We start from the raw sequence: 17,113 nt of genomic DNA on the forward strand, positions 1-17,113 counted from the left end.
GCAGCCGGGGGCTGGTTGACCGGGCTGATCTGCGGAGAGAGAGGCAAGCAGTCGGCCTGAGTTGGGATGTCCAGGGTTCGGGGACTGCCGAGCCTCCTTGCCTCTTTGGCTCTGACTTGACTGTCCACCATTCCCACGCCAGACTGTCTCAGCTCCCAACGTCGCGGGGAGCGAGCAAGGATTGGCCTTGAGCCGCCAAGCCGGGGACAAGGGGCCAATGAGCCTCAAGTTGTTGCGGACGAAGTGCTTCTTCCATCCCTTCCCCAGCTTCCAAGCCCATCATCGTATCGTTTGGATTGAATGAGCTTGGCAGGTCCCGTATTCAGGAGTTGGACCCAACCTCATCGCCCATACCGGCCTTACTGAGACCATACGAGAGCTTGGTGGTATTCCAGACCCATTGCGTTCCGATATCCGAAAAATAAGGACCTTGGTGATGATCTTTCGGATACCCGCCACAGCCGGGACGCCAGCTGGACGGACGAATCTGCAGCACAGGCAAGACAGCCTTCGCGGAGCTGTATCAGAGCGTATGGGATCAGCGCCTCGTTGGTAGGGGAAAGAGGAAGAGAGACTCGAGAGTGTGAGAAGGGGTTGCGCGTCCCTTGTGGGGCCCTGGCAAACCTGGCTTATGCGTAGATCCGTCTGGTATAGGACCAAGAACTACAGTTGGTTAACTTGGTTCCTCTCTCACTCTGCTCGCGACACGGCACCCAAGAACAGGGAGGGTGGCTGTAGCTTGTTGCTAAAGAAAGCAACTGGGACGTGAATCGGGGCGTCAATTAAGGTGTGGACATGCAAGGAACGTGGTTGAAGCGCACGGGAGCTGCTGCATCTGAAACCGTCGACGTTGCGGCGTTGGGCGACGTTTCATGCCAAGCTCAACCCACGTTGCGAGTTTGGTGGTGCGATTTGTCAAGTTAAAGACGGAGGGCAAGCGAATTGGGGGGAAAACTCGAGAAAAAGAGACCGGCACTGGGCTTCTTCTGGGGGCGCGGAAAACCGGCGCTGGGACGGCGTGGTTCGTCGCTCCAGCCCTGTTCGTTCCATTCCATCCGCTCTGCAGCACTACAATTCTGCCGTCCGCGGAGGGAGTGGGCTGTTTTGGGGCGCCACAACCCTTCAAATCGTCCATTTCCTGTTGCGGCTCTTGTTTTGTTGGCGTTGTATTTCTGGCAGACCGAATCAGGAAGGCCATGATCCCTAATTGTATCGGTGTGGTCTCGTATGGTCCAAATCCTAAGAATCCCATCTTCGTTCTCTGGTACGTCGTCGTCGTAATGAACGCCACCGGAAGGCCATCTGACGGTGAGCCGAACGTAGTCTCGCCCACTCAAAGTTTTATACCGGCACAATTAGCTTCGGGCTCAGGCAAGGCGGACGCCCTTTCAGTCGGGTCTCGCTTTCAATTCGATCTTATTTCGTCCGGTCAGTATCGTTGTAAGGTGGTGGGAATGCGTGACCTGTTGGCATGCAATCCGATCCTGAACTATACGGTGAGAACACCAAGAGGCTCTCTACCTCATTGCCGTGGAAGTTTCATCCGTATGCACTCCGGCTGTTCAGCTGTCTTGGCTTCCGCTGGACCCTGTGCTTCTATTTGCAAGAGTAGTATTGCCATCTCGAGGTCTATGCGTTCCTCGTTGGCGAGGATTGAAAGCACTGACAAAGAATCGCCCCTGCAGTAGCTGGTGATCAATAACAATCTGAGCCATCATATTTGCCCCAAGTAATGGCATGAGAACCACGGCTTGAACAGTCGACACGGATTTAGAAGTACTCAAGGACAACAGGTTGGCCATAGTGTGCCGAAGCCGTTAATCTGCCGCCCTGCCGCCCGTCAAATTGATTGATGTTCTTTAAACTTGGAGGCCATGAAGGGTGAGGGACGGGCTTCTAGCATCCTATTCGGGCTAGTCGTCGAGACTAGGGGCCCGCCGTCATCGACGGGATGCCATCATGGGTTTCGACCGAGCTCTCCCCAGGTCAAGTGTTCGTCGTGAAGCAATTAAACTAACCTTTTCGCGCGTGGACCAGGAAGCCTGAATAGGCATACCAGGTTGGTTTGGATTAAACCACGATGATAATTCCCGAGCCTCATGGATAGTGTTCAATATGCGTCATGCTGGGCAAGTGACACCTGGGCCTGCGTGAGCCGTACAGTAGAGGCATCGCGTCACTGATTGATGGTAGAGTTTTTCCGAAACTGTCTCCCTTTGAGCTTCGAATAGAACGCCTCGCAAGGTCCAAGCTGGGCTTAATGGAAAATAAAGGCTGGATTATTAGTGACGTCAGTTCTGGCCACGGGTGCCAGTGACAGCGGGGGTATATCTGCGATGGTGCGATGACATCGTCTGTCAGCTGAAATTGTTAGAAAGCCTCGGGAGGGCGGACGGGCGAGAGTTGTGAGGAAGTTCAGGTTGGAGGGGAAGAAGGCGGGAAGGTTGTCGAGTCGAAGAAGGGAGGGGGCATAGGCCAGGTCCCGGCGCTGGTCTTCGTGAGTCTGTTGAGAGTCTGATTGTCTGTCCTCGCCGGCCATGACTCGTCCGAGTCGCAAAGTGAGTTGGGACTTTCCAGATAGGGCGAGATCGAAACAGAGGATTGCGTGTCTATCATGGAAACACTATTCTGACGCGCGATGGATTAACCAAGATCACTACGCTCGCCCTAGATCTGAACGGCGTGTGTTTCGGTGTTTGGACGGTTCGTCGATTTTTCACCACAAGGTTATGGGGGAAACGCGAGGAGCGAAGACGGAAGTGTCAAGCGCCATTAGCCAGGGAGATCCAGACGGGAAACGATGTAGAAACTTCTTAGTCATCGGCCAGTCGCGTCCTCGTAGAGTAAATAGGCTCAACAGGTACGAAAGGCTTGTTCTCGCCAGCTCAATCGAAGGTTTGGTGAACTTTGGTTAGTAGCTGCAACTTGCAGAAATTCTGTCCGTCAGCGAAAGAAAGGCCCGGCGTGCATAGGTAATGACAGAGAGTGAGTTGGGGCCGGGAATTTGACCAAGTTCCTACAAGGTAGCCAGCTGGGTTCAGCTGTGGCCAGCTCCAGCCTCATGATCCGACCTAAGTCACGTGTGACAGCCCGATCGCCTGGAATTGAGGCTGAACCTCGCCTCAGCCACACCAGTCTTGCAAGCGGAAATTGCTTAGCGTGCACCTGCCCTACCCGCACACAAGCGACATTTTCAGCAAAACGACTGAATTTCACTTCCCCCCGCCGGCCCCGACAAATTCATCGTCACGACACTCCGGCAAGCGAAATCGACAAACAGCCGCCAAGATGGGTAAGTCCTTATTAGAATGAAATGCTATGCTATTTGGGTGTCATTACCAGCAGTCGGACTCGATTCGAGAAAGAGAAGGATGCCACCCTCGCCGACCGTTGTGTCGCCGCCGATTCGCGATCGACAAAAATTACTTGGGAACGGAGGGGGGATGCTGTCCGAATATCGATACGAACGCACAACGACATTCGGCAAAAGGGCAGCGCTCGAGGGAGAGGATTCAGGCTTTACGGGGATCGATCCGGCTGCGGCAATGGCACATGAATTTTGCGAGATGGAATTAGTCTTGACGATGGATATTGGAGGCTGACTTTGGGTGCAGTGAACATTCCCAAGACGCGTATGACCTACTGCAAGGGCAAGGAGTGCCGCAAGCACACCCAGCACAAGGTCACCCAGTACAAGGCCGGCAAGGTATGTCCAACGACGCTCACGCGCGACGACCGAATCCTAGCGACGCACTCTCGCCACACGATCCGGACGGTTCACTAAACGGTTGTTTGATATAGGCCTCGCTGTTCGCGCAGGGAAAGAGACGTTACGACCGAAAGCAGTCCGGTTATGGTGGTCAGACCAAGCCTGTCTTCCACAAGAAGGCTAAGACCACCAAGAAGGTTGTCCTGCGGTTGGAGTGCATCAAGTGCAAGACCAAGCTCCAGCTCGCCCTGAAGCGCTGCAAGCACTTCGAGTTGGGGTATGATATCATCCCCTATCTAACAAACGCGATCTCGAATCATATACTGACAACCCTCATAGTGGTGACAAGAAGACCAAGGGTGCTGCCCTCGTTTTCTAAACGCATTGTGTTTTCGGTCGACCGACTTTTATGGCTCCTTTCACGGCACACGGATCATCATCAGGCTGGAACAATGGCGGCGAAGAGGGTTACCAGTTCTCATTTGAGGAACTCTACATAGGGAACAAATAAAAGCCCTTGCTTGCGAACGGATACCAAAAGCAATTCATCAAGCTTCCCTCCCCTTCTCACCCCTCACCTGCTGTCCCGCGCTTAGAGAGACCACACAACCGAAGAAAAACAAGTGACAAGAGAAATTGCGGAATGCGTGGGAACTCGACAAACGGTTTGTCCTGAGGGTGGTGATCACACTCGAGGTGGGATGAACTTGTCCCTGTTGAGACATGCCCAGGCTCCCGAATCTGTGGTCGCTAGAAGATAGATGCCTTCTATGAGGCTCAAACGGTCAATCACATAACTGAGTCACGAAATAACGTTATCATGTTCAACTCCCATCCCATCTATTTGTCCAATGTGAACCAGATCCGCCGCGTCATCACCGCCATGCCGTCTATCCCTCATCTAGATCGAGAGTTCGTTTCTGCAACACGCCCAGGCGCCGAGGCGCCCAGCCAGGTTTCCGTCTCAGAAGCCCTCCCCTAGCTTGATCGTCCTCCCGCCTCCGTACCACAGCTGTCCATTACGGGCATCCAAACCTCTTTCCTGCCCAACAACCCATTCCCCAATCCATTCGGCACCCGGACGATCCCAAACCTCCTTTTCGAGCCACGCGTTGATCTCATCAATAGCCTCAACCCACTTCTTCCTCGCCTCGGGCGTATCGTGGTCCTTCTCCGTAAGGTACCGACCCAGCGTGATGTGCGCGCTCGGCACCTGGTATCTCGATTCGATCTGCACGCCCGACGACTGCGCGAGAGTGAAGACGTCGCGGCGGAGGTGGTGGTACGTGTAGTCGTCCCCTTGCACGACGGCCTGCTGCTGGGCGGTCGGCGCCGGGGCCGGGCTCAGGGGCGGCTCGCCAGAAGCCGGGAGGAAGGAGACGGCGAAGGCGGAGAGGTCGTAGGAGATCATGGGTCTTACGAGACGGGACCTGTGGGAGTAGGTGTAGTCCGTGATGTAGGGGATCGCCGAGCGCATGTTATTCGTGAGAGTGATGATCTCCTCGGGCGTCTTGGAGTGCGTCACCTCGAGGGTTGTAAGGTGCATTCTGTGTTGGGGCATGAGCCAGATACCTTTTGAAGATTCTCCGTGTTAGTCAAGGGGGTCTCTAATGATTCTCATAGTTGCACTGTTTAGAGGCCTCACTCGGTGCGGCCTTCTTAAGCAAAGACTGCAGATGAGCCGAAAGTTGCACAATGTGATCCGGCGGCCGCGCCCAAAAGACCAAGCAGTTGCGAGGGTCCTGGAAGCCCGGTTCCATCTCTGGATTTTCCAATCTCAGGAGAAATGGGTCAATAATGAGCTCCTTGAAGTCGGGAGCAATAAACTTTTGCTTCTGCTGCTCATTCCTCTTCGTTCTGTGAGCTTGGTAAAGAGCCTGGATCTCTGCCTACGGAATTGTCACTCATCAGATTTGGAGGCTCTCTTTTTACAGGCTTGCATTGGAGGTTGAACTTTACTGGGTTATCATTGCAAGCTTTAATGAAGGCTTCATATGGATTTTGACCGGGCAGGATCGTGATGCCAGACAAGTCTTCCAACTTGTTCTTGGCATCGGTAGAGACGAGTTCAGAGCCCATGTCGAATGTCTTGGAGGTTGTGTTTTTGGAATGTAGTGTCACTTAGATATTTCCCCAAGTCTCAGACAGATAGACAAAGACACGAGAATATAGGTATTCTGAAGAACGAGGCTTAGACGAAAAGCGGAAAGAGAACGGATAGTGGACGCGAACAGAATAGGTCAAGCGCCAAGACTGGACTTCGTATTGAGTCCCGGTGAGTCGAATAAGGACTAAAGCCGTTGACGAACCTGGGTAGCTGAAGAGTGAGGTTGTCGTCACCGCCAATCAATACGCCCTTCAGCTGCACCTGAGCTGCGAACCAATTACGGACGGAGAGACGGATGGGTGCCGTCGGTCACCGGCGGAGACTGCTTTTAATGACTAAGCCAGACACACTCAGTGTGGGGTCACATGATATGGAGTCCTCCCGCGATGCCATGGCCAATCGGGTATGTTGTTGCCCCTGGGGCTCATCTTGTTTTGACTTCAGGCCTCTGAATTGCAGACGAGTTCACTGTGGAGCATGCTATTACCTTCACCTGATGAAGTTGTGATCGCACGTTTGTCTTCATCCTAATGATTCAGGCCGGGGGCAAATGCTCAATCTCTGCTGCAGAGCATTGCAGGTCGCAGCTCTAGTGGCGTTTGGGACGCTTTTGTACACGCCGTAGTCTGGGAGAATGGTATCGGACCTTCGAAGTGGAGGGCTTGGATGGCCAGACTCCAGGTGCGTATGCATACACTTCTCTCTCCTCTGTTTTTTTCCCCTCCAATTTCACGACTAGAAATTAAGAACTTCGGGGTCCTGTTCGTTTTCTAGTATGCCCGAATTACGGACATGCGAGACGACTTCAGTACAGAGCGAAGACATCATCACTCCCACACCCCTTTCCCCATTTTCTCATCTGTCTCCTCCATTACCTTTCTCCTTTCACGTATGACTATTTCCACGAAACATCACTCGCTCCTCGCTGGATAGACGTGTCATTGTTTCTAACTAGATAATTCTACAAAGCCCTATTACCATGTGTAAATTTGTTTCTGGCTTCCACAATAGCTGGAAGAAGTCAGCCTCCCTTCAATGACTCTTTTCATATGGCTATGAGTATGACTACTATGATAAGCCGTCAAAGTTGAATATGGCATTGGCGGACAAAGGTCAGTTCACCTACGTTTGAAAATTGCATACAATGTGGCTCTATATTCGTAGCTTTCTCTCGCCATCGGCCTAGTAGTCGAAGTGATCATTTTCGTTACTCACTCATCGTTTGCAACACCTGATGGAATGTACAAATCAAACATCAACAATGAACCATCCCTTTCTACCTTTCTTCCGTCATCTAGTGAGCTCCAAGTCTTGGATTGATATAGTCCTATCGAGAAAAACGCTGGGCATATTACGCAAACATAGGACCTACCATTTCGGAAGAGCCTTTCCGAGATGATAATCTCTTGCGCCACTGAAGAGACACTCTAGCGAGTGTCTGAGTCTCCAACTACCCAATCCTAGCTCCTCTTTAGAAAATCCGTCCTCATCAACTATGGCAGTGCTCAGATGAAGGCCAATACTTTGCTCTGAAGATGTTGAGTGGTCCCATTCTTGTATGCGCTGACTACCAGAACCAACAAATTCTCAAAGACGTGCCTTCAACACAACATCATCAGTTCTAGTCTTGGGTGCCGCACCTTCAACAATGAGAATGTTCATTCTGAATAGAAAGTTGCCTCTTAATTTCTTCTTCTGCCCTTCAACGCGGTCTTCTTGTCAGGTAGAAAGGCTCTGCGAGTAGCTCTCACCTTGATTGCCCATCACAGGTCCGTGACAGGGCAGAGGATGTCGAGACAGATTTGACTGGAAGGCATCAAACTATCTTTCTTTCAGGGGCACTCGCCTAGACTGCAAAGACTTAAAAGTTCCTTTGCTGAGCAAGGATGTCATGGCAAAGTTAAGGAGGGTCTATCCGAACTTGACGTCGATTTTGAATCATTCCAAGTGCCCTGTCTCTCGCCATATCCTTTCTGGTCATACTCTCATTAAGATGTACATAGATGATGCACCGCCCACACCCTTGAGCAGAAGCCTCTCTTTCTTTGAGACAGAGCTGATTGTCCGTCACCCAAAGCTACACTATGTCTCCAGAATGTAATGGACAGTTCAACAAGGGACTCCTCTTGAAAGGCCATGGCTTCGTTAGGAAACTATCAAGTGATAGCTCTCGCCATCAAGAGCCACCAAGACGGGGAGCACCCGCCTTGTCAAGCAAGTTCCTCTCATCACGAAGAGAGGCCAGCCCTCGACGAGTTTTTGCGGAGCCTCTTACACAATGTTCCCGTCTCCCTCCTCAGGGGCACTCGCCTTGTTAAGACGTCCTCAGGGGAAAGCTCCCGCCCCGAATAGCTTCAAGGGTCGAGGGCACCCGCCTTCTTGAGTCTAACCCTCTTCTCCGCTCCGAAGGCGAGAGCACATGACTTTTCGTGGGGACTCCCACAAAGACTCTTCCATCCTCCTTGAGCCTGGAAAATTCCCTCAAACTTTTCCACTTTCCACTTACCTCTCTTCTTCCCTCTTCTCATCACTCTCATCACTCTTACTGAGCTTCATCACTTTGCCAGCTTCTGCCACACACCAAACCAGACAAAGTTCTTCTTACTTTTGTTCCATCGTCGATATTGGCAGAAGCCCTCAAAAATCATCAAACTCTGCTGATTTTGGGGGTTTTTTTGCTGTGTCTCTTCGTTGGTCCAAACCTCAATTGACCGCTTTACTCAGGCTTCCCCTTATCGTCTTTCACTACCCGAAAAGTCCTCCTGTGGCAGACTTCTCCGCTGTCAGCTCATTGCTCTTTCGCAAATATGGATTTTCCCTTTGGCCAAGATGAGCAGGGAAATCCTTTTCCGGATACCGATCCCGCGCACATCCTTGGCCCTGATCTCGACGATGGATGGCCTAATGACGACGATCTACAACACGGAAACCACCAGGTTGGCGATGGTTATCTTGAAGATCTCCCTGACCTTGAAGATCTCCTCGCTCACCTTGGAGATCCTGGATTGTTTGCTTCCACGGGCTCCGAGCAGAGTATCAACTTCCACACGAGTTTCGAGGGGATGCCCCCCCTCGCTCCTCCAAACGGTCCGGCCGACCAGGGCTTAGGCACGGCAGCTCTCCCAGAAACCGGACAGGCTGACAACTTTCGCAATGATTCTGGTCTTCAAGGCGACATTGAAAACGCTGATCATCTCACCTATGGGCCCGACACTGGTCACGCCGCGATGGGGCGATTTTACGCTGATAACGAGGGCCGGTTCTGGTTCCTCTTCAGCCAAGAATACGACAGCAATGGCCAACTCATCGCGACTTACCGCAACATCGACGAGAATGGGATTGAGTCGCGGCGCCAACATATTGAATCCCTGATACCATCTGAGCAGACCTTCAGCCAGAACGACGAATTCCATGACCCTATGGATCAACAAAACCAGGACTTGATGCACAGTCAAGGCTTCAACCAGGGCTCTCCATCCTATATTCCAGTCGAACCTCCGGTCGAAAACTACTATGGTGGCCAACACGGTGGCTCTTCCTCGCAGGGACTACGTGATAGCCTTGCCCCCATGGCTTCTCACTTGACTGCTGAGTCTCCGCAGGTTTCTGCGTATCCGTCGGTATATTCGCCTCACGTGGGTTCTCATACTCACGTGATACCGCGTCACACAGCTTCTACACCTGGCTTGAATTTCTCAACCCATTCACCTTCTGGATCTCAGTTCGCCTCAGGAAATTCAAAATCCGAAGCACAGTTCACACCTCAGCCCGCCATGTATCAAGCAGTGCCTGTTCTGGTCATGGATGAGCGATCTGTGAACCGCCCGCGCGACGCCTTTCCAATCATCTTCGACAAGGCATTGAAGCTCGGCCTGAATAAGCTCCTCAATGCCGGCGGCGTGTCGTTCAGGATTGCGACCATGTGCTCCGGCACGGATGGTCCCATCCTGGCTTTGCGTGAGTTCGTTGAAGCGGCCACCGCCTGCGGCTATCCGGGACTCCTTCAGTACAACCATGTCTTCAGCGTTGAGATCGAGCCGTTCAAGCAAGCCTTCATTGGTCGCAATGCGGCTCCTTCAGGCCCGATCTTTCGCAATGTCGTCGACGTTGGCATGCCCGGAGCTACTCAGGCGTAAATTCTTCACCTCTCACTAGCGTTCTTTCATGTACTGACAGTAATGTAGTATGACGGCTTCCGGAGCCATGGCCGATATCCCTCTAGGAATCGACATCCTCATTGCTGGAAGCTCTTGCGTCGACTTTTCGAGCCTGAATTACGCCAAGAACGACAAAAAGAAGAAGTCCGGTCTCAACAAGCTTTTCGAGCAATTCAAGGCCAGGGGCATCTCAGCCATTCAACAAGACGACCCGATGGCCAGTCAAGTTGTCGATGGCCTTCAACAAATCTTCGAAAGCATCAAAGATGAGAAGGGAGAATCAACCAAGACTTTCCTGTCCATTCTCATGTACACCCACGCCCATCGACCCAAGATCGTCATCTTGGAGAATGTTACAAGGGCTCCGTGGGACCAATTCAAGGACTTCTGGCTGCCAAGCATCGGATACGTGGCGGCGTATGTCCAAGTCGACTCCAAGAACTTCTTGGTCCCTCAAACGAGACAGAGAAAATATTTACTCGGAGTGGATGCTCGCTACTATGGAAACAAGGCCAAGGAGATCGTTAATACATGGGTCAAGCTCATGGATATTACGCAGTGGTTCAAGAACCCGCCTGACCTCCAGAAGTTCTTGCTTCCCCCGTCTGATCCGCGCGTGCTTCAGACTCGATTTCAGTTGGAACGGACGCTGCTCTCCAAGCCGAAGAGGGACGTCGAGGCTGTTCATTGTGCAGCTGATCACAGGTCGGCACGTCGAAAGGAAGAGCTCGGCACGTCGAACCCGTATACTCGGATGGATGATAGAGGTAATGTTCAGCCCCGCGAGGACACCTGGCAGGGCGTCATCTCAGTGTACACTTGGCGAATGCAAGATCTCCTGGATATCGAATACCTGAGAGCGCAGAAGAAGGGGTATGACTTTACCCACAAGATGTTCATCCTCGACGTCGGACAGAACGTGGATCGACAAAGCGGAAGGCTGGGTGTCATTCCGTGTGTTCTTCCCTCGGCTGATCTCTTCATCTCGTACGACGGCCGTCCTCTTCTCGGACTAGAGTGTCTCGCTGTGCAGGGCATTCCCATTGACCGCATCTCGCTTTCGGTCGAGGGGGAAAACCAGCTCAAGGACCTTGCCGGAAACGCGATGACGACCACCGTGGCTGGTGCAGCTATCCTCTGTGCCCTCATTGCCGAGTTCAGGTTCAAGACGAAGGCAAGCAACAGGCACTTGCAGGGTCTTGCCCAAGCCAACCCCACCCAGCTGCTGCCTAGCAGCGTCGTTGTTCACACCTCGACTGACGAGGCCGGGCCTTCCGATCTCTCAGACTCTTTTCTTACCGTCGACACCTCCTCCCTTGGACGCAAAACCCACACATCTTCCAGCAGAAAAGGAAAAGAAATCGATCAACCATTTTCTGCCTCGGCAACCACTCCCAACAAGATGGCTTGGCAGGAGATCGTCTCCTCCGGCTGGGACGGCAATAAGTCAGTTGAGTTTTTCTGCACCCTCTGCCGTAATGGATGCCGAAAATGTCGCTGCGACGCCTTCCGCAAGCATCAACACACCGGTGTTTATTTGCGATGCAAGGACTGCAATGAGACGCGCTGCCAAAGCTGTGCCGGAAATCCCGATCACAATTTTGATAGGGCCAACCCCATCAACGACAAGGTATCAATCGGCAGAAGTTTGGCTCAAGAGCTTGCGATTGCTGCTTTGCCAGCTCATCTCTACATCGATTGGGCAGGTGCCGATACCGCTCACAGTGTTGATATTCTCCACGACCTCGACAAGCAGACTTTCAGCGACCATATCGAGGCCTTGAACCGCGCAATCCAGACGTGCGCAGGCGGAGTTCATTACTACCAGACGGACCTCAAGTTCAGAGACGACCTGACTGTGACTTACGAATCCGAAAAGTCAACCATCATCATTGTCATCACCGAAAAGAACGTTACGTGGAGCATGCACCTGAGACCCGTTTATGTCGAACTCGGGCGCCCATCGATTCGGAACGATATCCCAGCCAGCGAAGTGGCAGTTCAGTTGACTGTTCTAGGTTACGACCTCCGCCAGCCTCTCTTGGAAGCAGTACTCACCGACCTTGACGCGGACTTCACTCCTACGGCAGACAGCTAGAAGCTGTTTGTCCAACGCAAAATCAACGTGGATCTGGTTCAAGAACGCGCCAATAATGGAAGGATCGATGGTTTCAACCAGAAGCTTGTTGAAGTCAACGGTCTTGCACCTTCTCTAGTCAACGAAATCACGAGTGTCGTCAACGGTTATTACCACTTTACAGATAAGTGCGCAACCCCATTGGGACTCCTTTTCACCAAGAACGATCCTCTCAGCCCTGTATACATGATGCTCCACACAAACTGCAATGGAGCTGCCGAAACCGACCGATGGGTCTTGACGAAGAACCCTAGAAAGCTTGAGCCGGATCAAGTGCGAGACATCATCTGCGTTTTCCCTCAAGGGTTCAAGCATCAAGAGAGACAGCCTCCGGGCTCTGGAATCACGGCCGTGCTGCCTGGCGTGTACACGCCTCTGCCACCTGCCCTGGGTATCACCGTTCACGAGCGTGATCCAGCCCTCCATATTAGTCTCATCGATTTGCAAGAGCAGGCTTCCAGGGACATTGACTGTCAATCTTCGATCCCGTCCATAATTATCAAATTGGACAAAACCAACATGTACTTTCCAGTCAAGTCGCTCCTCGCCCAGTTGACTCCCCCTTCCGGTACAAACAGCATTTCAGCTTCGCCCGATATTTGGTTCACGATTGCCCAGCATGAGATCAAGGATGTATTGGCACTGGCGTCTTCTGCCATCAACAAATTGCCGGCCTCTGCACTTGCTGAACTTCTTACAGTCGGTGACATCATGCTGGATTCTGGCGATGCGTGCCACAGATGCTCGCCGACCGCTCCAAAGCCCCTTCATCACTGGGATGCGGATGGTAGCGTTGTACGAATCGAGAACGAGGCAGTGGCGACTCAAGCGGAGCAGGCTATGTTGCGACGACCAGCTCCTCTCGAGATTCAGGCCCGACTGGAGCCGAGTGAAGCTGATGGATACAACGTGTTGAGCATGAGGATTCTGCTCAACCCAGCGTCGCTCGCGCACCGGGCGCATGGTTACTTCCCGGTCGACAAGGACATCATGTCGCCGATGGTCCGCTCAACTCGCGGGAGTAGCAATTTCCGTGTGGAAATGGGCTACTTCGAGCCCAGCCTGAAGGGGTTGCCCCCCTTCAAGAACAGCATGGGCGCTGTTCAGGCAGGACCCTATCCTCCCGGGGGCTTCTTTCAGCCGCCCCATTTTCTGCAGAATGGAATGATGCTACGACAAGATCAAGTCGAGGCTTGTCAGTGGATGAGGCACCGCGAAAAGGACGAACCGTTCACTGAAAGGGAATTCGAGGAGCGTGTTCTTCCATCTGTGAACGTACGCTTAAGTACTGTTGCAGAGCTTGAGAATTATGCCCGAGGAGGTGTCCTCGCACACGACATCGGCTACGGCAAGACTATAGTTACACTTGGTCTTATTGATTATACAACCACTCCAATGCATGCAGAGTTTTCTATTCTGGAGCGTTCCCAGTGGTTGGGAACCACGGCGTTCATCCACATCAAGGCCACTTTGGTCATCGTGCCCCCTCACATCGTGTCGCAGTGGGCCAAAGAAGCTAAGAGATTTGTTCGTCAGCTCAGAGTTCTGGTGCTCACCAAAACGACTGATATCTCACGGGAGAGCATGGAAGCAGCAGACATCATCATTGTCAGCAGCACCCTGATGTCTTCCGAGAAAAACATTGACAAGCTCGCTGCAATCGCCCAAATGCCATCAATCCGTCAGAAGAGATCGAACCGAGACTCCCAGGACTGGCATTACGAAGTGGTTGAAACCATCAAGCATGCCGCCTATGACCACAGCAACCCTGACAACCCGAACAATGCGCATGTCGAGGCGAGAATTCAAGGCCGCCGCACCATCAGCAATGATTGGGTCCGGATGGCCGCGGCCAACACAGTGGGAGCTAGCGATCGGAAGACGCAACAGACCGCCAAGGCGACACCCAAAAAGAAGAAGGGCAAGGCAGCAAAGCCCAAGGCGGCCGTCACCATTGATGTGAAGGAGGCGTTCCAGAATGGCGAGGTACTTGAAATGTACACTTACTGCCGCGTGGTCTTTGACGAGTTCTCGTATGAGAACACATCCGTTGCAACCTTCTTTCAGAACGCTGTCGCGTCCTCGAAATGGATCCTCTCAGGTACACCGCCTACCATCAACCTCGGTCAGATCTGCGAGACTGCGACGTTGCTCAATGTTCATGTTGCGCGACCGACACCATCAATGCCAGGATTCTTCCCCAATGTCACGGCTGGGCCCAAGGTATCCGAACTGACTGACGCCGAAACATTCCGCAGCTACACAGAGCCCTTGTCCGCTCAAATTGCGGCCGATCGCCATGAGCAGGGACAGAAATTCCTTCTTCACTACCTGCGGAAGAACAAGACGGAGATTCAAGGTGTTGAAATAACCGAGGTCGCCTGCTTGACTCCCATGAACACTCAAGAAGCCTTGGTATACAATTTTGTACAGCAGGCTCTTCATGATGCCAAGTGGGACGTTGATGGCATGCCCTGTGGTCTTGATACTTTCCTCCGCATTATCTTGAATGAAGGAATGGCCCAGAGCGCCGGTTCAAAGGTCAAGGCTGCCGGAAAATCTATCTGGTCGGATGCGGTCGACGCGTTACTCCTCCTGTCTTCGTTGTCCGTTTCTTCCGGCCGAAAGGGCTTCGAGGGCATGGGGTGGACAGAACCCAAGGCCAACTTGACTCTCGAGTGTCTCGGCAATGAAGCGTCTGCTGCAGCTTGTGCTCACCTTGCCCGTTGCACCCGGATTCTAGTATCCCTCTTTGACAAAATGATGTACCTGGCGAATATGATTTCCGAAGACGCTGATGTAGGCAGTGGGAAAGCTAAAAAAGATGCCTACTTCGGTCATATGGAGGAGATCTTCGATTTCATGAGGAACACCAACGGCAACTCTGATGATAGTGCGTTCATCAACTATCTCCATGATGCAATCGTCCACCGAAAATCGATCCGCTCGGATTACATCCCTACTCGAGAGAACTATTGGGACTGCAAGTATTGGTCCGAGTGGATGGGTGGCCCTGGAACGTACAATTCTGCCAATTGGTGGCTTCTCGACTCGGATCACGATTTGTCTGATGGTGAATTGGACAGCTTGCAGAACCGGTGGGTTGGCTCTGGCGGTGGCCAGATCGATAACCGAGAGGCGCTCATCGAGCTCATCCGCCAAGAGCAGGACAGCCAGGATAAATGCGAGGAAATGGCTTTGGCTATCGGACTGAAGGAAACTGGCGACATGGCGTCTCAACTTCAAAAGCATCTCGATGGAAAAGCGACCAAGGACGACTATGAATTCGGCATTCAGATTCCAGCTCACCGACCACAAAAGGGCAAGACGATTAAACCGCGTGGACAGGGCATTGACGAGACTTTAAACACTCTCATCTTGGTTGTGCAAAGCGTCCAGGCTGGCATCAAGCTCACGACGGAGGCGTGGCGGCGCTGTATGTTTCTGATGAAGTTGAACCATGTTCTTCATGGAAGCCAAAGCCCGCTGTCTGCCACCTGCAACGTCTGTGATCGTGTTGCTGCCAACTCTGACATGCTCCATTCTATTGCATGCGGTCACTCGCTTTGCAAGGATTGCTTTGGCGCTTTCACTGAGGCTGGGGGTCAAATGTGCCCCATGCAAAGCTGCAAGGCTTTCAGTCGCGGGTCATTTGTCCCTAACGAGATATTTGCCACGCCCGCGAATCTGCAGCACGATCTTTCGGCCGTTCCCAGTGCCAAGGTATCCGACATGGACAACGTCATGTTCAACAATGTCCTTGATGACGAGAAGGTCCTGATCTTTGCTGCGTATGCGGGCATCAAGAAAGAGGTTTACAACTACCTCATTCGCAACGACAACGGCTTTGCTGTTTACATGACTGATGGAGGCGATCAGGACTCGGATCAGATTGAGGCATTCAAGGCGCACCATGGAAAGGCCGTTCTGATCCAAAGCCTCATGTCTTCGGAGTCCGCTGGCACAAACTTGACCGAGGCGAACCATCTCATATTTGCCGGAGTTCTGTTTACAGACTCGGACAGCTACGACATGTACATGAGACAGGCCAAGGGACGTCTCATTCGATATGGACAGAAGCGTCCCGTCTTCGTCTATCACTTCATCACCCCGGCTACGCTTGAATTTGATATCTTTAACAAGCGTCATGGCAACCGCATCCGCAACTTTGGTGAGGATGGACGCGTTCTTATCCCGGTCACTGAGGATGGAGAGAAGGATCCGAGATTCCCTCTCTATTTTCGTCCATACTTGGAGATGGCATCGGCTGAGAAGCTTCTACGCTCCGTGGAATTCGAGGAGTACGAGAAGTGAATAGCAACCCAGGATATCGATGCATCGACTGCAAGAGTCTGATAAAGCAGGCTCTGTCTCATTCACGCTACCAGAGTTTCGGCAAGGCCGATGACTTTCGAATTTGCTCAGTTCGGGAGGTTTGGGAGAGGGAGATTCGAGATGAGAGGTTTGGAATGAGAGGTTTGGAATGGGAGGTTTGGAATGGGAGGTTTGGAGAGTGAAGTTTGGCAAATTGTTTTCAGAGGGGACTCTTAATGCTGTTTGAGTACATTACGTTTGGACCGGCCGAAGGTGGGAGGCGGATATCGGACGAGTGGAACGGATCTGGTTTGTTTGCAGGGCTCGAGTTTGACAAGGTAGCACAGAAAATATCTAAAGATCATTTGATCACCAAAACGACGTTCCGCGTAACTCTCAATCGCCTATCTACGGCGTGATGGAGAGAGCCAAGAAGCAAGAATTGCCCGGCATGGCTTGGTGACTGTGTGAAGTTTCATACCCTCATGACCTTCCACCTCTACGTGAGATCATGACCAATTTGATGGCATTTCTAGCTTGTTTGACCTTAACCGCCCCTTTGCCCAGTCATTCAGAGGCGCCACCTTGCACTCTTTCAACATGCCCAGGCAGACTCGGGCTGGGTTTCCTTCCCTTGCTGAACAGACATCGTACACGCAACAGCCATCACCATCGTCATCGCCTCGCCG

At 52.4% G+C, this 17,113-nt stretch overlaps 4 protein-coding genes across 4 annotated transcripts; 3 read left to right on the forward strand and 1 right to left on the reverse strand.

Annotated features, from left to right (window-relative positions):
• Positions 1-3,288: 3,288 nt before the first annotated feature.
• RPL44 (60S ribosomal protein eL42) lies at positions 3,289-4,088 on the forward strand (the record flags this gene model as incomplete). The annotated part of the gene is made up of 4 exons (XM_053194787.2): positions 3,289-3,292; positions 3,615-3,706; positions 3,802-3,986; positions 4,049-4,088. 4 exons carry the CDS (start codon positions 3,289-3,291, stop codon positions 4,086-4,088), a joined length of 321 nt encoding a protein of 106 aa, XP_053047667.2.
• A 585-nt stretch (positions 4,089-4,673) lies between these two features.
• On the reverse strand, positions 4,674-5,788 carry N0V96_004915 (uncharacterized protein; the record flags this gene model as incomplete). Its single annotated transcript, XM_065757260.1, has 3 exons — positions 4,674-5,281; positions 5,355-5,598; positions 5,642-5,788. The coding sequence occupies 3 exons, from the start codon at positions 5,786-5,788 to the stop codon at positions 4,674-4,676; spliced, it is 999 nt and encodes a 332-aa protein (XP_065614029.1).
• Positions 5,789-8,623: 2,835 nt separating this feature from the next.
• Positions 8,624-12,071, forward strand: N0V96_004916 (uncharacterized protein; the record flags this gene model as incomplete). The annotated part of the gene is made up of 3 exons (XM_053194785.2): positions 8,624-9,436; positions 9,539-9,948; positions 10,001-12,071. The coding sequence occupies 3 exons, from the start codon at positions 8,624-8,626 to the stop codon at positions 12,069-12,071; spliced, it is 3,294 nt and encodes a 1,097-aa protein (XP_053047665.2).
• Positions 12,072-12,299: 228 nt separating this feature from the next.
• Positions 12,300-16,424, forward strand: N0V96_004917 (uncharacterized protein; the record flags this gene model as incomplete). The annotated part of the gene is made up of 1 exon (XM_053194783.2): positions 12,300-16,424. The coding sequence occupies one exon, from the start codon at positions 12,300-12,302 to the stop codon at positions 16,422-16,424; it is 4,125 nt and encodes a 1,374-aa protein (XP_053047663.2).
• Positions 16,425-17,113: the final 689 nt, after the last annotated feature.

Source organism: Colletotrichum fioriniae (assembly GCF_027942845.1).
Source record: "Colletotrichum fioriniae strain IMI 355084 chromosome Unknown scaffold_5, whole genome shotgun sequence".
NCBI lineage: Eukaryota > Fungi > Ascomycota > Sordariomycetes > Glomerellales > Glomerellaceae > Colletotrichum > Colletotrichum fioriniae.